General features: G+C 46.5%; 3 protein-coding genes and 1 non-coding gene across 9 annotated transcripts in view; 1 reads left to right on the top strand and 3 right to left on the bottom strand.

Moving 5' to 3' along the window:
- Positions 1-943, bottom strand: part of SEPTIN6 (septin 6) — a 49048-nt gene extending 48105 nt beyond the window's left edge. For all 5 annotated transcript variants that reach the window (XM_033138360.1, XM_033138358.1, XM_033138356.1 and 2 more), the window contains exon 1: positions 646-943. In XM_033138360.1, coding sequence (XP_032994251.1) covers positions 646-675 — 30 coding nt within the window. In that variant the 5' untranslated portion in view covers positions 676-943. The remainder of the gene's footprint in view (positions 1-645) is intronic.
- Positions 944-7757: 6814 nt separating this feature from the next.
- SOWAHD (sosondowah ankyrin repeat domain family member D) lies at positions 7758-13347 on the top strand. 2 transcript variants are annotated; one of them, XM_033137944.1, is made up of 2 exons: positions 7758-8080; positions 11750-13347. In XM_033137944.1, the coding sequence occupies exon 2, from the start codon at positions 11919-11921 to the stop codon at positions 12942-12944; it is 1026 nt and encodes a 341-aa protein (XP_032993835.1). In that variant the 5' UTR covers positions 7758-8080; positions 11750-11918; the 3' UTR covers positions 12945-13347. The 2 variants fall into 2 exon arrangements, with proteins under 2 accessions (XP_032993835.1, XP_032993834.1); XM_033137943.1 differs by having other exon boundaries at positions 7758-8095.
- A 3886-nt stretch (positions 13348-17233) lies between these two features.
- On the bottom strand, positions 17234-20929 carry RPL39 (ribosomal protein L39). Its single transcript, XM_033137957.1, has 3 exons — positions 20814-20929; positions 20040-20143; positions 17234-17476 (listed from the first exon to the last, which is right to left on the bottom strand). The coding sequence occupies exons 1-3, from the start codon at positions 20814-20816 to the stop codon at positions 17428-17430; spliced, it is 156 nt and encodes a 51-aa protein (XP_032993848.1). The 5' UTR covers positions 20817-20929; the 3' UTR covers positions 17234-17427.
- On the bottom strand, positions 18592-18723 carry LOC117040536. Its single transcript, XR_004425863.1, has one exon. It is a non-coding gene; the product is annotated as a small nucleolar RNA SNORA69 (small nucleolar RNA).
- Positions 20930-21212: the final 283 nt, after the last annotated feature.

The following is a 21212-nucleotide window of genomic DNA, read 5'->3' as shown; positions in this document are numbered from 1 at the left end:
AATCCAGCCTGCAAAAAAAAGACAAAAAGCAGCAGCGGCGGCAGCAGCAGCAGTCCATAGCCTCCCCGCATTCGCCATCACCCGAAACTATAATGGGAAAGTCACCGTCAAGCGCATCACCCCAGCGGCTTCTCTTATATCACCAGCCCGCTCCACATCCCTCTGCGCCGACAGTAACAGCGATTTGTAAATATAAGACCGAGATTTAAGAATTCACATCTCTGATGATTTAGAAAAGACGGCTTCGGAATCCCCCGGCACCAATCCCACTGTGTTAACGCCCAGTTCTTAATTCGGAACCATGGGAATATCGCGGGCTGGGCTGGGGAGTGTATATGCAGCTCGCGCCCGCTTTCCTGAAGCGGCCATCCGGGTATCCACCCAGCATTCATTCATTAGCCAAGATGCCTCTTTCCTCTCTGGCCCGTTTCCCTCTCAGTCGTCGGCATCACCACCTAGCCGCGGCTTCCCTCGCCAAAGAAGCGCGCGCAAATCTTGCCCGTCCCCGAGAGCTGGAGTTCCAGCGGCAGCTTCGCAGGGAAGGCAAGCTAGCCAGCTAGCTAGCCGGCCGGTCAGCCATGCTCAGGGAGGCCCACCCCAGTCCGGAGCGCGGTGCGCCCTCCACGCCAGTCGCCGCGCACTCACCACCTGGCGCGCTATCTCGGTGGCCGCCATGGCCCCTTTGCCGTCGCCTCCTCGGAAGCCGAGCCCGCAGCAAACTCTACCTCAGTCCAGGAGACACTGTTACACTGACTGAGCGGGTGGAGGAAGGACCCGGCTACTGCGGCATGGGGGTGGGGGAGAAATGGGGCGTGGACACGACCGAATACTCTGCCACTCGTTTGGAGCTAGAAAGCCGGCTAGGGCGCAGAGAAGAAGGGCGCTGGCGGGATCCTTTCCTTCTTAAACAGTCAGCTCCTCCCGCACGCTTCGAGGAGTCTCCACAGGCGTCTCCACAGCATTCCTTCCCCTGCCACCTCCCCCGGGCGAAGTGGTGCAGTCCGAGACGCACGCAAGGCTAGGGTCCGCGCGGCTATGATGCGACTGTGCGCTTGCCTGGGTTGCTCTGAATGAGACCGGAGAGGAAGGAAGCCAAAGAAAGGGGAGGGAGGGAAGGAGTCCGCGAACTAGAACGGAGGAGGAGGAGGAGGGCGCTCCAGCCTTACTACTAGTGGTGCCCTCAGGGCAGGACTTCAGGTCCCCCACGCAACAGAATTAGCAGGAGAGGCCTCAAAGTCCAGCAGTGCTGGCTCACCTCAGTTGGAAATAAGTGACGCATGGCACCTTAGCATCTAAAGAACTAAAACTACCTAACTTAAGCTTAGCATCACCTCTAAGCAAGGCTCTAACTGCACCGTTGCTTACTAAGCTGGCCCTGCAATCCCCTTGAGCCAAGCCAGCTTCCTTCTCTCCTGTTTGGGCTGGATCAGGTCTGGACAACCCTTTTCTCTCAGAGAGCCACATTCTTTTCTAGGGAACCTTTCTCAGGGGCCACATGCCAGTGTGGGCAGGGCCATAAGCAAACGTGGGTGGAACAAGAAATGCTAATTTACTCGCACACCTCTCTTTGTCCTCTGCCTAGGGCAGACAGGATAAATCACAGAATCAAATGCGTTGGAAGGGACCACAAGGGTCATCAAATACAACGCCCTGCAATGCAGGAATCTTGTGCCCTATGTGAGCCCAACAACCCCACAAGCTCCAATTTCTACTTTTTGTTATGTATTTTTACTTGGGGTGGGCATCTGCCCCCCCAGCTACGCCCCTGTACACAGCCAAAGGAAACTGGAAGCAGCATCAACATCAAAGAGTCTTGTGGCATCTAAAAGCCTAACAGGTTTTATTACGGAATGTTGAGTCCATTTCAACAGATGCATGAAATGTAAGTCTCAGTTGGCAGTTCAGATGCGTTTGCTCTGTTGAGATAGAAAATGTTGCGAACAGCAGGGCCCCATAGTCATGAAATACAAGAAGTACAATCTGTGACAATTTCTTTGTAAAGCATAAAGATAAGCCAAGTGACCATTCATTAACAGCTTATCTTAAGCTTTACATAAAAAACCACATACTGTATTTGTTGCATTTTGTGGCGATGTGTTTCCCCTGTTTACAATTTGTTTTTCTCTTTACTCATGCACATGTTGATACCGAACATTTATATGGGCTCTTTCAAGCATTCAAAACATTCCACATTCCAGCCCTTACAAAGTAAATCAGTATACTATCCTCTGTGTTGCAAAGGGCGCCAAGAGAGTAGTTTGCCGAAGTGAGTTTGGGAGGAGGTGACATTCAAACCAGGGACTTGACAGTTTGTAGTTGTTGTGAAATTGTATTTTTTCACACATGTCCTGCATGCAAGCTTCCCACAGGCATCTGGTTGGCTACTCTGAGAACAGGACCAGATTGCACACTGGCCTGAAATATCTCAAAACAGTGAGCAACCTTCAGTTCTCAAGAACCCTTCATGAGGCAGGGTGTTAAGCAAAGTGAAAGCAGAGGTAAGGGAAGCGGGTTTGAGGTAGCCACAAATCTTCATTTGGTCACAGTCTTACAGTGGAGCATAGGAAGAGATCAGAACTGGATCAGCCTCAACTAGGTGCTCTGCAAGTAACATTCTCCACCTATTAACTGCAGACACAGGACTGCACTGTTCACACTACAGGCACCATATGTGAAGGCACTCATACTGGAATCCACAAGCAATAGCACAATGGTGTTGACCTTTAAAGCCCTAAACGGCTTCAGTGCTTTATACGTAAAGGAGTATCTCCACTCCCATTGTTCAGCCTGGACACTGAGGTCCTTCTGAAGAACTGAAGTTACAGGGAACCAGGCAGTGGACCTTCTTGGTAGTGGTGCCTATCATGTGGAACACCCTCCCATCAGATTTCAAATAGATAAACAATTATATGACCTCCTGGAGGCATCTGAAGGCAACCCAGTATCAGGATGCTTTTAATGTGTGGTGTTCTGCTGTGTTCTTTTTATATTCTGTTGAAGCTGCCCAGAGTGACTGGGACAACCCAGACAGATGGGAAGGGTACAAAAAATAAATTCATCTATCATCATTTCAGCCTTCACAACATAGGAAAACAGCCAAGTAAACAGCTGTTTTGGTGGTGGAAGATATTAACCGATATGCATGAAATTTCATATATAACTATATAATCCCTAGTATACTAAGATAAGATCTTTGGAGCAGGAATTTTTTTAAAAAAGTTTTTTTTAATGAACCGCCCTAGTTGGGCAGTAATTGTTCCTTGATAATTTGTCACCCCTCCATTATGAAACATGGGGCGGTCTGCCCCCTATGCCCCCCTTGCTACGCCCCTAGGAATGCATTCCCTACAGAGGTGTGACTAGTACCTTCACCAAACAGCTTCCCTTGTATACCCAAGATGCACCCATTTATCCTAGTCTTGGACGATTAAGGTATTTTGTTTCTTGGGACTCACCTCTGTAAGCTGAACTTATATAGCCACAACCCATTTGGAGCAGTTTCATGTGTTTTACTTTGGTAGTGGGTTGTTGTTGTTTTTTTTTAAAGTGCATATTCTATTGCTGTAACCTACCCAGGGACCTTTCGGTGAGGGGCAGTTAAGAAATCTTATAAAATAAATAGGAATTAGCTGAGTGCTAATGGGTTCAGCACAATAAGCAACTCCTTAGCAATGCATGCTTCCTTGGAAGTAAGTCCCATTAAGTCAAATTAGACTTACTATTTGCCTTTGCAAGTTATGTGTTTAGGATTGCAACATCAGTTTCATTTACAAAAAAAACAGATCACACACTACCCCTAGTGGATATCTCAAGAAATGCTTAGGAGAAGATGCAGACTGGAAAAGATACTGCTTTTATCTTCCCTATACAGTGGTACCTCATGTTACAGACGCTTCAGGTTACAGACACTTCAGGTTACAGACTCTGCCAACCCAGAAATAGTAGCTCGGGTTAAGAATTTTGCTTCAGGATGAGAACAGAAATCGTGTGGCAGCAGCGCAGCAGTGGGGGCCCCATTAGCTAAAGTGGTACCTCAGGTTAAGAACATTTTCAGGTTAAGAACGGACCTCCAGAACGAATTAAGTTCTTAACCCGAGGTACCACTGTAATTAATGAGAAGCAGGTTTTTTAAATTCACACCTGCCTATTGGGCAGCGTAGGGGAAAACTGAATGCTTGTATTCTGTTTGGTCAGCCTAAGCTAGCCTAAAAATCACTGATGTATTCTTGCCTTTTTGTACCACAACTACGCGTGCCAGACAAATCTGTTGTCATATCCCTCCAAATCTAATAGATCTGTATTTTTTTAATTTTATCCATTCCTGGATCCAGCAAATACAAGAGGCTTCAAATATAGTTTCAAGTCTAGCAGGGAGAAGCCTCCTCTATCTTTAACATCTATCAGTAATTTATATTTTATTCTTGGCTTCTTGACAGGCAGGATTCCTCTCAACCCTACCTGGAGATGCTGAGGATTGAACCTGGGGCCTTCTGAGCTATGTCTCTTCTCCAAACACCTGGAGGGCCACAAGCTTCTAACCCTTCTTTGAAATGCATTGTGGCACCTAAATGGTTCAACGGCTCCCAACTTCAGCAGCAAGAGCATCTTATGGTCAGCAGCAGATAAGGCAAAACCCAGCTGCAGACCCTGCTCTCTCTTCTGCCTTCTCCCATGCAAGTAACAAAAGAAGGAAGGTTGGGGATTGGGTGGGCAGGAAGGAGAAGAGTTTCTGAAGAAGCACCATCATTGCATAGTCATTAACCACTAAAGACCGAGAGTGTAAATGAAGCAGCTATTCTTTCTGAACTTCAGCTCCTTAACCCAAAATATGGGTATAACATTGGTCTAATTTACTGTGTTGTCCTGAAGATAATTTACAGCAGGTGTGGGGAACTTGTGTTGCTCCAACCATTCAGAACTATTATTATTATTATTATTATTATTATTATTATTATTATTATTATTATTATTACTATATACAGGGATATTTTCCAGCACCTCAGTTCCAGGTAGGCACCATTGCCATTATAAGCGAAGGAGGGAGGCATTAATGGAGAGTTCCAGCACCTCTTATTCTAGAAAAATTGCACTATTTATTTATTTATTTATTTATTTATTTATTTATACATACCCTACTTCCAACTCTACAATTAAATGATTTGATGACCCCCACCTTTTTTCCTGACAGGGACTCCCATCAGCCCAATCTAGCATGGATAATAGCTATGGATGATGGGAGTTGTAGTTCAGCAGCATCTGGAGGGCCACAGGTTCCCCACACCTAACTTTCAGGTATCTCCTGTAGAATTTGACAGGCAACCTCGTTTTTGGACATTCAGGCAATCTCTCGAAGACCTTTTTATGCCAGCAAGTTCTACGCAGTTGTTTAAAATGTTATGGAGCAGCCAGTCATTTTAATGATTTTGGGTTGGTTTTTAAAATGTTGCTGTACATCATCCTGATGTTTTCGAAAGAGGGGGAACCAATAAATAAATAAATAAATAAATAAATAAATAAATAAATAAATAAATAAATAAATACTGGGATAGCTCAGTTGGCAGAACATAGAATCCTAGAGTTGGAAGAGACCACAAGGGCCATCCAGTCCAACCCCCTGCCAAGCAGGAAACACCATCAAAGTATTCCTGACAGATGGCTGTCAAGCCTCCGCTTAAAGACCTCCAAAGAAGGAGACTCCACCACACTCCTTGGTAGCAAATTCCACTATCGAACAGCTCTTACTGTCAGGAAGTTCCTCCTAATGTTTAGGTGGAATCTTCTTTCTTGTAGTTTGAATCCATTGCTCCGTGTCCGTTTCTCTGGAGCAGCAGAAAACAAGCTTTCTCCCTCCTCTATATGACATCCTTTTATGTATTTGAACATGGCTATCATATCACCTCTTAACCTTCTCTTCTCCAGGCTAAACATACCTAGCTCCCTAAGCCGTTCCTCATAAGGCATCATTTCCAGGCCTTTGACCATTTTGGTTGCCCTCCTCTGGACACATTCCAGCTTGTCAGTATCCTTCTTGAACTGTGGTGCCCAGAACTGGACACAATATTCCAGGTGAGGTCTGACCAGAGCGGAATACAGTGGTACTATTACTTCCCTTGATCTAGATGCTATACTCCTATTGATGCAGCTCAGAATTGCATGAGATTCTTAAGCTGAGAGTCATGGGTATGAGCCCCCCACTGGGCATAAAATCCCTTCATTGCAGTGTGTTGGATCACATGACCCTCCTAGTCCCTTCTAACTCTACAATTCTATGATTCTATGTTAAGTATATTGTTGTTACCGTGTTTCTCCTAAAATAAGACATGGCCATAAAATAAGCCATAGCAGGATTTCTATGCATTTGCGAAATATAAGCCGTTCCCCGAAAATAAGCCATACCCCGAAAATAAGCCATAGTGACGCGGCACCTCCCATTAAAACAGCCTGGAGAGGCGTGGCTATGCAGCATACTGATGCAATGCGGTTAAAATAACACATCCCCTGAAAATAAGCCATACTGTGTTTTGTTGAGGGGGAAAAAATATAAGACGGTGTCTTATTTTATGAGAAACACGGTATTAGTTTAGCAATCTCCATTACATGTATTACACATCCTCCCCAAGCAGAACGGTTCCCTGCATTAACAGCAGGCATAATTGATTTGCATTGGTGCAAAAACTCTGCCACACCAGACCTACCTAAGCCCAGCATGGGGCCTAACTTGGCCCACAAGGCAGTTTCCCTCCCAAATATACCCACGAGCCCCACACCTAAAATCAGGTAAGCTCCATGGCTCAGTGGTGGAGCACCTGTCTCACATGCAGCCGGCCTGAGGTTCAGTCCTCCAGCATCTCCAGGTAGGCCAGGGACTGTTCCCTGACTGAAGGCGCTGACAGCTGCTGCCGGTCAGTGTATATAATACTGAGCTTGGTGGACCAATGCTCTGACTCGGTATATAAAGCAGCTTCCTATGTGTCACGTGGTGCCAGGTGTGGAGCAGGTAAAGACATGTCTGCCAAAGGACACTCCTGATTGTTCTTTCTTTGGCCTCTGTCAAACAGCTGATCAGGAAGGGATTAGCTGCACCAGGAAGTCCCCCACTGAGAACCGCTGGCCCCCATTTGCACTATATAGTTTAAAGTAGTGTGATAAAAGTAGGCTCCCCCCAAAGAATTATGGGAGCTGAAGTTTAGGACGGTGGTGTACTGCTGAGAGTTGCTAGGAGACCCCCTGTTTCCTCTCATTCACTGTGTGGTTTCACAATCCCTCTTTCCCAGGGAACTCTGGAATTTGCAGCTCCAGGAGGGGAATTGCCTCCCAGCAACTCTCAGCACCCTGAGCAAAATGCAGCATCCATGATTCTTTTTCGGAAGCCATGGCTGCTTAAAGTGGTACCACGCTGCTTTAAAAATGCATAGTGCAGACTTTCCGGAACCATAGAAGGAATCAGCGACTGTAGACTGGATAGGTAACCAACCCCTAAACGGTTTTTAAGGTGCCAGTCTATTTGGGGGCCGCTGTCCCTGGATAGGGGCAGGCTTTGGTCATTTTTGGTTTCCAGCGAGAAGTCAACATTTGGCGCCCCCAAATGGATCTTCTCAGCTATGGGTCTGTTCAATTTTGCGGGAGAACCATCCGCACCGCCCTAAATCCGATGTCTGCAACTCCGCAGAAAGGGGAGATGTATAGCTGCGGCCGGCGACCACCACCCAGCGCCCTTTTTCTTCTGGCGGAATAGAAGCCGGGTAAGATCGCTGGCTGTTTAAGTTCCTCGCCATGCGGAAGAACGCAGTCAGCATCACATGCGTTGGCTTAATCTATCCCCGCCAATAGGTCGAGAGCAAAGGTCACGCTGTTGCTTTTCTGCTGCGCTTCGAAACTCACCGATGGCAAACTTTGCACAAAGGAACTCCGGAGAGGCGCTGGCTGGAGACTGCGCTGAGACGCGGAAGGAACACAAGGCTCAGAAGGGGAGGAGGAGCCCCGAGGACGGCTGCGCCTCTGCAAGGTGCCCCAGCGGCTTCCAAGCTGGGAAAGGCCTGGGGAGCACCTGGTCCGAGCCGCTGTCCCCGCCACCCTGCAGGTACGCTTGGAAAAGGTAAAATGAAAAGGGTTGGGTACTTCCCCGCCCTTCCCAAGCTGCTTCCTCATCCTTTACTGGAAGAGCTAGGACTTCCTAGGGGATTTCTTTTTCAGAAGCCCCAAAAAGAAAGTGTACAGGTGTCTAAACGTCAGCACCCAGGGAAGGTAGTGCGAAGGGCGGCTAAGTGAAACATGAAACGGTGGTGTTTCATGTAAGACGCCGGATCATTCTCGCGCTACGCTGAAGTCAGGGCTTTCATTGCAGCGTCTCAGAGTTCTTTTTACAGATGGTCGCGTAAGGGTATGAACTACGATTCAGAAAGTTACCCCTTGGGATTCCCCAGAGAAAATCGGGAAAAGCTATCGTTTCCTGTCTTTGGGAAATGCGGGCGACTACAACTGACAATGGTCATAATAAGGGCAGCGCCGATTCGGGGTATGCAAGCGAGTAGCCTACCCAGCACAGGGCACGAGCCGAGGAGGTGCGTGCGTGCGTGCCCCGAGATCTACCTGCGGAGGAGGCATCCTCATGGTCGGAGCCGGTGCAGCTGCAGTCGTCTTTGCTTCCTCCTCCTCCCCTCCCTTCCCCTCCCCTCTCTCGGTCCCTTCTGCAGACAGGAGATTCGCTTTCCCGGACTAGGCGCAGGTGGCACTTGGGGGAGGGGGAAGCTGCAGCCAGGTCACAATCCTGCGGGCGCTTCCAGAATAGAGGGTCAACGGTGGAGACGCGCTGACTCATGCACCCTGAGTGCGCAGTGGTGTGTGTGTGTGGATTTTGTCCTTGCTCATGGTGCCGTATTACCCAAGTTAGCCTCTGATAAGGTTGCCAAGCATTTTGAACACAAGGATAACTACTATTAATATAAATGCTACATGTCAATTCATCCACGTGTAATTCCTACTTCAGAAGTAGATTCAGTTTAAAACATGGCTTTCTCCCACTTCTTATCCTGCAGTCACAACATTCATAGGTAGAAATGAACAGCTTGAGAGGATCAAAAGCATTATGTTGTATGTTCATTACATGCGTGAAAACATTGCAAACTGCTCTGCCTGCATGTTGTTGAATCCACACCTAAGACATTCAAGCTCAATTTGTGTGTTGGGGTCATGCCCAGACTGAACATGGTGCCCTTGAGTAGGTGCAGAGAGCGTTTCTTTCACCACTGAATCATAATAGCTTGTGTTTGGACTGTTGGTGTGCCACTATGCATTAGCACAGGGCAGCAAGAGAGAGCTGAGAGGTCTGCATTTAGGCCATTTGCACATAAGTAGCCATAGGCAAACCAATATACCTAAGCTTAGTTAGCTGTAATATGAAAACAATTAAAACAGGCAATCTGGTTCTGTCCCTTGGGTGTTATGTTGGAGGAGTAAGACAAGTGGGAGGCTACAATGGCTGCTTTTCTTAGCTACCAGAAAGTTATGTCTATGTGAGTTATTCCTGATAAGAAGGAGCTGCTTAAAAAACAACAACAGCCTACTTTACAGGGCTGTTGCAAGGATAGCTAAAATAAGAAGGGCTGCCCAAACAGAGGGCATTTGCATGGAGACCTGAGTTCCAGAATCTCTCTGATGCTCCCCAACAGAAAAATAACCCTGAATGTTGCTATGTTGGCTGAGGAAAGAAGTCACAGATCAATAATCCCTGTTTATCCAAACTATGGGGGAAAGGGAACAAAGGAGAGACAACTGTGTTTGCATTTCAAAGCTTATTTAACACTTTTGACAATCGAAAGAGAAGTGTCAGAAGCCTATTTAACAAATATTTTAAAATCAGACCAGAATTTGCCAAAGTGTTTGCCAGAGGGACCTTCCCTGGTGCTACCAGGTCACTTCCATCTGCTGAAACTAGGTCTGAAACCAATAGAATAGAATATCCAATAGAATAGGTGGGAGGCGTTTGTGCAGATGTGCCCAGGGCCCAAAATGTTGGGCACCCCCTTGAAAAAGATGTTTGTGTTTCATATCGAAAGCCTGTGTACCTCCCAAAAAGTGTCTCAACAACACTGAGCAAAAGGAAACTTCAGTTCATCTCTGGAGGAAAAGAGGTGGGTGTTGTTCTTTTTGGCTCTGGAATATTTAGCCTGCGTATGTCTCTGACAAACAGGTTTTAGATTCCCCAGAGTTCCCTGAGAGGAGGAATTGATTATTGAACCACTCCGGAATTGTAGCTCTGTGAGGGGAAATAGAGGCTCTCCTACGCACTCTCACAGCCCTTAACGAATGTACACTTTCCAGCATTCTTTTGGGGGAAATCCATGGGTGTTAAAAGTGGTACAATAACATTTTCAATGTACTGTATAGTGCAGATTGAGCCAGTGACAGTGTCTCACCAGTATGACACTATTTCATGGTGTTTGACTTACAGAAGCAGTCAGATTTCAAATAACTTTATATATGATGAATAAGCACACATCCCACCAGGGAATGTTGTAATAAAATCTGAGCCATCCTAACTCAGTTCAAAATTATGTCTCTAAACACCCTGATCGTTTATTGGAGAAATGGTTCTCTTTGTTAGCATGCTTGGACTCTTTCTTGAAAGTGGTCTCCAGAACCACCAGAATCTATTTTACGCTCCATTGAAAAGACACAGTGTGTATCTAACATCAAGCACTCATCTATACAATGCACAGTATATGAGATATTTTCACTGCCAGGTACTGAATGCTCTGCAAATGCATACCCACCCATGAACATATTATAAAGTAAAAAGCAAAATAGAACGAAAAGTTCGGAAACGTGAAGTAGAGAAAGCTTTACTTTGACAAAGGCTGCATTCCTATGTGCACTTATTCAGAGGGTCTTCTGAATAAGGTCATTCAGTGAGACTTACTTCTGAAAAGACATGCACTGGATTTCACTGTTAATTAGATCTGGCTGTGATAAATTTTGCACTTTGTCTTGCACTTAGCACAGGCTAATCTAATTAAGTCTTAATCTTAATTAAGTACACCCAGTGCCTCCTGCACTCTATCTTAATACAAACTGTGGGTTTGCAGCTTTTCCAGGCACGATTCCCCTCCATCCCCTGTTTGTCTTACAGACCAGCCTGAAGAGGAGTTCTGGAGTCTGTACTACATGCAATTTTGCTCACTAATCTGTCACACTTTAGTTGGTTCTAATGAATGAAGAACTTCCTGTGCTGCTGAGTTGTTTTTCTTCAAATTACCCAATCTTGCCGCCAACCATTGTGAGTTTCAAAAACCTTATTGTGTAGAGGCGACAGTGGAGCGATAGAAATCTGCACTATACATTTAAAGCAGTGCCACTTTAAATAGTCATGCTTCCCCCCCTTAAGGAATCCTGGGAAATGTAGTTTGTTAAGCGTGCTGAAAGTTGTTAGGTGACTCACTTAATTCCTTCACAGAACTACAGTTATCAGAGTGGTTTAACAGTCAATCCCTCTTCCCAGCTAACTATACAAATTATAGGAATAGGGGTCTCCTATCAACTTTCAGTACCCATAACAAACTACCCCTCTGTGCTGCAGGTATGCATAAAACCTTGAAGACCATTGCTTAACAATGGCGGTGTAGACTTGCAGTGGAACCCTAACCTTCTCAGTCTGACCAGATGGTTGCTGCTTGCAGTTGTCAGTTTCTCAATAAGTGTTTTCTTCCTCCTTTGTAACAAAACTAAAGTTTCTGTTCCCCTTTGCATGCAGAATCAGGAAGCCCTGCAGCATTGAGACCTCAGGAGGAGCTTCCTTCTTATCTACACAGGAAAGCAACACATTGAACATGTGGCTCTTCCAGAAACTGACAGTGACTTAACGGGAGAGACAGGAAAAACCCAGGGACTTTGGGGGATCGGTGCGCTCTGGAGGAGACGACATGGCAGAAAAACAAAGGGAAGATGGCTTGCAAGAGGGACAACAGGTGCTTCCAGGTTTTAAGCCATGCATACAGGAAGACGCCACCCATGCTCTGCAGCAGGCTGCTGTTGGCAGCCAGTCTCCCAGGCCCAGCAGCCGGGCTGAAAGCTTAATTCTCCGCCGAGGACAGTTGTTGTCCAACTTCAGCAGAAGTAAAAACAGGTCAAGCAGGCGTTCGGGGAACTGGGCAACGGGGGTGGACACAGCCAGACTATCAATGGGTTATGGTAGCACGAGAAGGAAGGGACTGAAGGATATGCTCTTCCAAAGCAGCCAAGCCAAACCCATGTGGGTGGCAGCTTCCCATCGGGAGAGCATTGTGCTAGACACCCAACCAGATCAGGAACCTCTCATGGATGGGAACACTGATGACTTGTCCTTAGCTCTGGATCCACTGGAGCACGAGTGGATGTTGACTGTCGCCCAAGGAGATGCAGAGAGCATCCTCAACTTGCTGGCCAAGGACCCCAGCCTGCTCTACAGGAGAGACTTTGTGACGGGCTTCTCTGTCCTCCACTGGTTGGCCAAACATGGCCGCCATGAAGACTTGATTGAGGTGATTTCTTTTGCGGAAAGGAATTGCTACCCATTTGATGTCAACATGCCCTCAGCCAGTGGCAGGCTAACCCCTTTGCACTTGGCCGCCCTCCAAGGCCATGAGATGGTCATCAAAGTGCTGGTGGGAGCCTACGGAGCCAATGCAAGCCTTCGGGACCACAATGGCCGCAAGGCGTGGCAGTACCTCCGAGCAGATGCTTCCAGAGAGTTAAAGGAGCTCTCGGGGGCTTGCGAGGAAGACCTGGCCCAGCTAGGAGCTGGAAACGCCAACAACAACTGTGCTCCATCAACACGAGGTGGAATCGGCATGTTCAAGGGGGACAGCAAGGAAGCCAGGGGCAGAGGTCACAGCCAGAGGGCCACGCCTAGACTGTCTTATTTCAGGAACATGTTCAGACAAGCCATTGCGTTCTTCCAAGAGCTTTAGATGCCTGCCCTGTGGTTGAGGCAGTTGGACCTGTTGGCTGTGAGTGGACTGTAATCACAGCCATTAAATGAGAGGGTGGGACTGTAGGAGGAGGAAGTACTGGAGGTGCTGTTGTGAGATTGAGATATGTTGCCAGAGGGGGATAGCTTCAGCAAACCTGCCTGCGTTTGCATTTTGGCCTCGGGTATGGGAGAACCAAGGCCTGAAATTTGGAAGGAAGGGGTGGGGAGGGGGTGACAAAAGAGGATTGGTGTGACAAAGTGGGTGAGACTAAGTTCGGGAAAGCCCCTATTTGTCTCCTTGTTCCACAGAAAGGAACCTGCAGATAGGGGTGTGCATACAGTGTGCTGAAAGCAACTGTAGTTCTGCACTAAGAAAAATAAATAAATTCTGCAACCTGTGCAAGGTTTGCTCCTGTGGAAAAAAACCTGCATATTCTTCTTTCTTTCGCATTCCCAGAGTTCCTGGAAAGAGAAGAAGAGTTTGCTAACAACTCTCAGCACCCTCAGTACCCTAGCTTATTCCAACATTGCAGGGGTCAGCAAACTTTTTCAGCAGGGGGCCGGTCCACTGTCCCTCAGATCTTGTGGGGGGCCGGACTATATTTTTTTTGGGGGGGGGATGAATGAATTCCTATGCCCCACAAATAACCTAGAGATTTATTTTGAATAAAAGGACACATTCTAGTCAAGTAAAACACGCTGATTCCAGGACCCTGTGGGCCGGATTTAGAAGGCGATTGGGCCGGATCCGGCCCCCAGGCCTTAGTTTGCCTCCCCATGGACTACACTAGAGGATCCCTGGAGCCCTTTCCAGCTCTATGGTTCTGATTCCCCACCCCTGATGTAGTTCTAGCTTAACCAACAGTAAGTGGGAATAACTTTCCGTGTGACTCCAGAGGAGCATTCTCTGTTTCAAATAAAGGACTGGGGTGTTGGAGTCGGGGAATTCTAGCCAATTTGAAGGCTGTTTGTGTCCATCAGATACAAGGGGGCACATAGACTTCCTCTCAGAACTTGACAAGAACCAACTTTGAGATGTTTACATGTGTATGTAAAAAAAAAAAAAGGGACCATGCAGACTTCTAGCACTATGCAGCTTATAAAGGGGGTGATGGAGAGAGAACCAAACTAGGGAGACTTGCAACAAAATGCAATATGGTGTACTCCTATGTGCATCTGCAGCCAGCCACACCCACTTTCAGTATACTCCCTTACAGTCCCTACTTCCCAACACTTTCTCTACATTGTGGTCACAGAGCTCTATCACCATTAGGAAACTGGGCTTCTTTCTGGAGCTCAGTTGGACCCAGCCCTGTGATGTCTGGAGCATCGGCTGCATCATATTCAGGTACTACATGGGCTTCACTTTGTTCCAGGTGAGTACTCCTCACAGGGTGAAGCACAATTGTCTGTAGCAACAGTTCTCAAAACTCCTTCCCTCCCCAGCATGGACCACTTGAAAATTGTTTGGGAGTTTTCCTTAATAATCTTCATTATTAAGAGCATGAGACTCTTAATCTCAGGGTTGTGAGTTCGAGACCCACGTTGGGCAAAAAGATTCCTGCATTGCACAGGGTTGGAGCAGATGACCCTCATGGTCCCTTCCAACTCTGTGATTCTATAAGCAACTTCAGTTGAGCGGATACTTCCCTCTTTGAGTGCCATTTTGGCTAAATAAGGATATGAACTCATAGATGAGTTTGCTAGTACATAGGAAACTACAGCAATTTGCTGTGGTCACGACGGCTGGAGCTGAAGGGAGTCTAGCAACATCAACCTCTCCTTAGTTGCCCTTATCTTAAATCCTAGCAGAATGCACCTACTCTGGAGCTGGGCACATTCAGGCAGCTCAACAAGAAAGAATTAATTTAACAATGAAAGGAACTTAACCCCTCACCTCATGCAAATGTAACAGAATCAAGAAAGGTAATGCACACACACTCACTCACATTAAAAGGAAATGGTCCTTCACACAGCATATAGTTCAGCTATGGGAATTCACTCCCACAGGAAGCAGTAAGGCAAAGGAAAAGGATCCAAGGATGGTTAAGTCCAGTCAAAGGTGACTATGGGGTTGTGGCGCTCATTCAGGCCAAGGGAGCCGGTGTTTGTCCACAGACACCTTTCTGGGTCATGTGGCCAGCATGACTAAACCGCTTGTGGTGCAACAGAACACAGTGACAAGTGCCAGAGCGCACAGAAACACCGTTTACCTTCCCGCCTATCTATCTACTTGCACTGGTGTGCTTTTGAACTGCTAGGTTGGCAGGAGCTGGGGCAGAGCAATGGGAGCTCACCCCATGGCAGGGATTCAAACAACCAACCTTCTGATCGGCAAGCCCAAGAGGCTCAGCGGTTTAGACCACAGCGCCATCTGCAGGAGGCAGTGGTGACTATCAACTTGGGTGGTTGACCACTGTGAGAACAGGATGCTGGACCTAGGTGAAGTAGGTCAGTTTTTCCCTAACTTGGGTCCCCAGCTGTTTTTGGACTACAATCCCCATCACCCGTTAGCTAGGGATGATAGGAGTTGCAGTCCAAAAACTGCTGGAAACCCAAGTTTGGGAAACACTGGACTAGATGATCCAACATGACTCTTCTTATCCAAATGAACTAATAGCAATGTACACACCAGCTTGTATGTGTGGTTTAGTTGTATTGGGAGCTGCATTCTTCCCAAAAGGATGTGCCAGACAAACAAACCTTTGAGGGGCAGAGGAGACAAGAGACTTGCCTCCAGTACATATTTTCAATGTAAGCATTTCATCTGGATGGCTCTCCGGGTCATGCATTAATGCACTCTTTAATTTGCCCATTTTCCTGTTCTTCTGATATGACAAGCCAGCACACATCTTTACAAACTGGAACTGGTTAACATCAGACTTTACTCCAAAGTGGGCTAGGAGATGTAGGCTGAAGAGGGAGCACAACATTATTTATCGTTCTTCCATCTTTAACCACCTATTTCATTCTGTCAGAATTTAATTTATACATTTCCACCTACAATATGGCGCATGTGATTTATTTAGGTCCATCACATTTGGCAGGTGGTATTGCATGCTGTATCTCAAAGACCTTGTGTTTTGTTCCTTCGTTGTCTTTTACGCACAGGGCAGGCCAGCTGAAATGAATGGACCTGGGTTAGGCATGGCCACTCATGTCAATCGGTTTACCCAAGTAAAATAGGTGAGCGACTTCCACATATATATGCATTTTTAAAAAACTATAGTCTGGCCCTCGACAGTGTTTGAGGGACAGTGAACCAGCCCCGTTTAAAAAATTTGAGGACCCCTGTATAACTCCATAGGCAATACTGTGAAGTCCCACTGGAGGTTTTAAAGAGTTTGGATTTGTAAATTACATCAACACCAAGAATATTACCAAGTGGAAAAACCATGAAGATTAAGAAATGCTATCTCTGTGGCCAGATATTAAATTTCCGAGTGCATGCCTGTGAATGCATTATTTTGTGTGCATTTGTTCTCCATCAAGTGAATTGGAAGCCTTAAAAAAGTCCCTCATTAGAGCAGAAGTTGAGAAATTTGGGCTCTCCAGATCTTGCTGGATGACAACTCCAGTCATGTGACCATTGGCCACAGGGCTGATGGGAGTTGTAGTTTAGCAGCACCCATAAAGCTTTGTTTCCCATGCCTGCGTTAGACCACCAGAATTTTGAGAGTACTTTCTTGTATATCAGCTTGTCCTTGCAGCATTCTCCTCAGATTCTCCCAAGTTTTTGGCGAGGGTTTGAAATTTACTGGTAGAGCACAGGTGTTGCATGCTAAAAGTTTTCTGGTTCAAGCTCACATCTACCCCATGGCTTCTCAAATCTCCTGTTTGGGGGCCCTTCGTTGGTTACACCCATGGTGCTCTACCCCACCTCTCCGCATTTCTGCCCCAATTTCTACCTTTTGCTTGGTACTTCCTTAGCCAAAGCCAATGGCATCCCAATCCCACTTCCAGCCGTGGAGGACGGTGATTGTCACTGTGGAGTTTTCTGTGTTTTTTTTTTTTTTTGGCCTGCTTGTTTCAAACTATTCATCCACTAAGACACAGTTGGAAATTCTCAGCCTTCAATGCAATACATGCCAATTTCACAGCTATTAGCCTTTTGTACTGCTGCCAGCTCCTTGTGTGTAGCAAGTATAAACAGTAAATCCAACCAGAAGTCGCTAATTCGCTAGACTATGTGGAATCTCGTATTTATTAATGAGTTTCTCTCCACTGGCAACAAGAATTCAGCCAGTACGCATGGGACTGAGAACCAAAAGACATATGCTAATACAATGCTTTCCATCATTCAGTTTTTTATTCATTAATATTTGTAATAACAAATATTTCTTCAAAGGGATAGACTGCACTGCACAAAACAGAATTCCAGCCCTGATAATGTGGCAGGTTGATAGGAAGAGACCATTCTGGCGCTTGAGAGTTTGATGCAAGATACAGGGTTGTGCCGGTAAGATTGGAGCTGCTTCTCTTTATAGGCCGAGCTTGGTCCTCCTCCAGTGTCTCCTTTTGGAGTTGTACCTAGAACAAAAGGGACATGATTAGTAAGCAAGGCACAGCTCTGTCTCTCCAGCAGACCAAAATCCCAGGCTGTGTTAAGCAAATAGTAAGCAAGTGAACTGGCCACCTCCTTGCAATTTGCATATTGCACTTTTCAAAGGGACCCACAGCTGTTAGCAGAGGAAAGTGTGACTTTCCCAGAGCCATTTGTGCTCCCCTGCTCCCTCTCACATGAGCACTTATTAATATTGTACTATATATGAGATAATTTCAAGAATTCAGAAGGTATTTAAACACACATGCACATACGCCAAACCCTATGCACTAAGTACTGCTGCATTTACTATTCTAACAAAATTATAATTTTTAACCAAAATAGTTTTACATTATGGGGGGGGGGGAGTTTCAATTCTAAACTTAGAATTTAAATATTTTGAAAATACTACTTGTGTGATTACCTTCCTTTTTCATCCTAATTAAGCCAACAATTCCCCTTCCTGTAGAAGAGGCTCTTAAGTACCAGCCTACTTAATTGAATGAGTGTGGGTGAATTTTAACTAAAGCTTTTGACATATCTATTAGAAATCTGAACTAGTGTAAACTTAAACTTGGGATACATTGTGGGGGCAGGTCTTTGTCCCCAGCAATAAATAAAATGAGTCTAAAACATCAGCTTTGGGGTCTGGCAGACCACAAAGAAACTATGGGTGTGTTTGGAGGATGACACACAAGTGTGTAGCAGGCTTTGGGAAAAGGTATGGCAAACAGGCAAAAAATATGCACACATTATGCATCACTGACTACTATCTTTGTCCATGCAGCAGTGGCACCAAGCTGTGCACAGTGGACAGAGTGGTACTGATGGAGTTATCAAACAGTAGTTCTATCCACTGAAAGTCTTCATGGCTTGGTTTTGTGGGGAAAGCATTCCTTATTATTGCACAACATAAATTCTAATTTTCATTCCTTCTGAGAGGGCTGGAAAGATGGGACCTCTGGATTATCTTTCACTGATAGAATCTGGCCTAATAAAAACACAGCCCTTTATTCACAACCATAGAGGCATTTCCCCTAGAAAAGCTACCATTGGTCATTTTCACTGGAAGTGTTCATGTTGTTCGGAGCTTTCCTTGCACACCTGTCACTGCTAAAAAGGGAGTCTGATTTCACCAGAACAGGTGAGACCGATTCCTAAGTAACAGAATTGCTCTCAGCAGGGACATGGCAGTGCTCCCACAGAATGAAGCACTGTAATTGCAGCCTGCTTTGGGAACACACTTTATCTGGAAAACTCACCTCCGAACAGCTGATATCGGAGACAAAGCTCAATGATTCCAACACTACAGCCAAATTATAACTAGTGGGTAGGTATGGAAAACCCATCATGCTCAAAGGAGGTGTAAAAAGAAACAGTAGGAAGAGAAAGTGTTGTAGCAAGAAAATACACACACACGAAAGATCTGGGAAAAACTGAGTAAGAATGGACCCTTTAATGCTGAGGTTCTAGGGCAGGCATAGGCAACCTTCGGCTCTCCAGATGTTTTGGCCTACAACTCCCATGATCCCTAGCTAACAGGACCAGTGGTCAGGGATGATGGGAATTGTAGTCCGAAACATCTGGAGAGCCGAAGGTTGCTGACCCCTGTTCTAGGGTATGTCAGTAGAGACCTTCAATATAGCAGGCCTGCAAGTTACACAAGGGGTTGGTTCTGGGAGTCCATGTACAAAGGCAAAATCATGCAGTCAGGAAATCCGCAGAACCCCAACCCCCTGCATCTGTCTGCAGCAGGCCTTTCCCTCTGCCTTGCTTACCAGGCTCTGGGAAGGTTGCACAATATCTTGGATGGCCCCTTCTGACACACACACACACCCTAGCCATCAGGCTCTCCATGTATTTGTGGCAGGACCACTGCAGTAAAAGGTTCATGTGAAGGTTAGAAAATGAACAACAGACGTAAGCTGGAAGTTCAACCCACAGAAAGTCCTGTCACCAGTAACAGGAAAGCACTAAAGAGAGTTCACTGTGGCATTTACTGTTCAATCAGTCAAGAAAGAAACTCATAGCTGCTTTCCTTATGGGAAAAGGATAGCACCCAGCACCTTCAGAAAGACAATGCCCATAGCAAAGAATCAGTTAGCATAGAAGTTTGTAGGGGACAAGATTCTGCATTGAGTACACTTACATCAGAAGTGCAAGCATGATGCAGTATTCCCAAGCAGATGAATGATAAACCACCAGGGGTGAGTATTTCAGACTGCAGCATGCTATTCCAGAGGTCTGGCCACCTCTGGAGTATGTTTGCCACACAGCACCAACAAAAAACACAGCTATTTGAACCAAACACCCAGGAATGATATTTACGTTTACTAATACAGTGGTACCTCCGGTTGCAGACAGGATCCATTCCAGAGCTCCGCTTGGACCCCGAGGTTTCCGCAACCAGAGGTGCCACTTCTGCGCATGGTGCGTAGAGTGCTTCTGCGCATGAGGTGAACGTTTGCTGCTTTCGCAACCCGAAGTTTACGTTACCTGAGGGTAACGTAAGCAGAGGTTCTACTGTATTCTAGAATGCAATACCCATACCTGATTTTATTGCCAGTTTTCATGCGGATCCATTGCGGGATGGGCCGGTTCTGCTTCTGCTTCTTAGCGAGAAACCGCTTGATCTTGAATGTCTTGTGGGAAGACTGCCAGGTTGGAAAGAAAAGATAAGGAGTTTCAATTATTATATCTCACCTTTTCCTATGGGGGCCCAACGCCAATGCTCAGAGGTGGTAGAAGATGCCGATCATCAACATCTGAAGGGCCATAGGTTCCCCATTAGGCTCCCCTGTTAGACCAGGGATGTACTCCCTTTCTGCACTACATATTTACAGCTCTGCTATGCCGAATGAAGCAGTCCCAAAAAAGAATCCCTGGAGCTGGTGTTTGTTAAGGTTGCTGAGAGTTGTTTTTAAACCACGTTAGGAATTAAAGCTCTCCGAGGGGAACAGGGGTCTCAAGCAAGACTCAGGCATCCTAAGCAAACTACGGCCCCCAGGATCCTTTTGGAGCTCCTCTCAATCTCTCGGAGTGCAGCCTACCTCTCAGGGTTGTTGTGAAGATAAAAAATATTATGGGATATTGGGCTTGCCGCCGTTTCCCTCCCATCTATTTTGTACTGAGCTCCCCCCCCCCACCTCCTTGCAATGAACGAACCAGGGAATCAGAGAAATCTCTCCCCACCCCCACCCCAAAATAGCTACTAGACTTGTGGGGTTTGGACGAGGATGAGCGTCAAACACTAATTCTACGCGGGGTGCCATGGGGATGGCTAGCAAAACGGCCCCAGCGGAGGATGGCAACGGATTAACTTACCATACTCGAGCTCCACCAACCGCTCACCACAGCGGCAACAAACGAAAAGAGGAAGAGGAAACGGCGCAGAGGCTGATGGGGGAAAGAGGCGGCATCAGGAAACGGTGCTAGATGTCTCCCGGGTACATACACCCTCAAATGACGGCAGCGCCCTCTGGCGGCTCCAAGAGGCCGTTGCAGGCTTCTGAGCGAACACGCGCGTGTTTATTAAAAAGTGTTTTTTGAGCTTTGCAGCCCTTGAAGCAGTGGTTTTCATCCAGTGTGCCGTGGCACCCTGGGGTGGGGTGCTTTGAAGGATGGTCATGGGTGACGCAAGCAACACTGGCCTTTGTCCCTCTTTCCTTCCTTCTCTCCTTCCCTCCTCTGATGCCCTCTGGTGTCTCTGCCCCCCCATTGCAC

Source organism: Lacerta agilis, chromosome Z (assembly GCF_009819535.1).
Source record: "Lacerta agilis isolate rLacAgi1 chromosome Z, rLacAgi1.pri, whole genome shotgun sequence".
Classification (NCBI taxonomy): Eukaryota; Metazoa; Chordata; class Lepidosauria; order Squamata; family Lacertidae; genus Lacerta; species Lacerta agilis.
This window is presented reverse-complemented; position numbering and strand designations above follow the sequence as displayed.

What these genes read in the sequence shown, in the direction of transcription:
- SOWAHD (XM_033137944.1), top strand. Translation starts at nt 11,919, where the DNA reads ATGGCAGAAAAACAAAGGGAAGATGGCTTGCAAGAGGGACAACAGGTG.
- RPL39 (XM_033137957.1), bottom strand. An exon ending in AAAACTGGCAATAAAATCAG is followed by an intron (nt 17,477 to 20,039) that starts GTATGGGTATTG and finishes CTTTTGTTCTAG; the next exon opens with GTACAACTCCAAAAGGAGAC.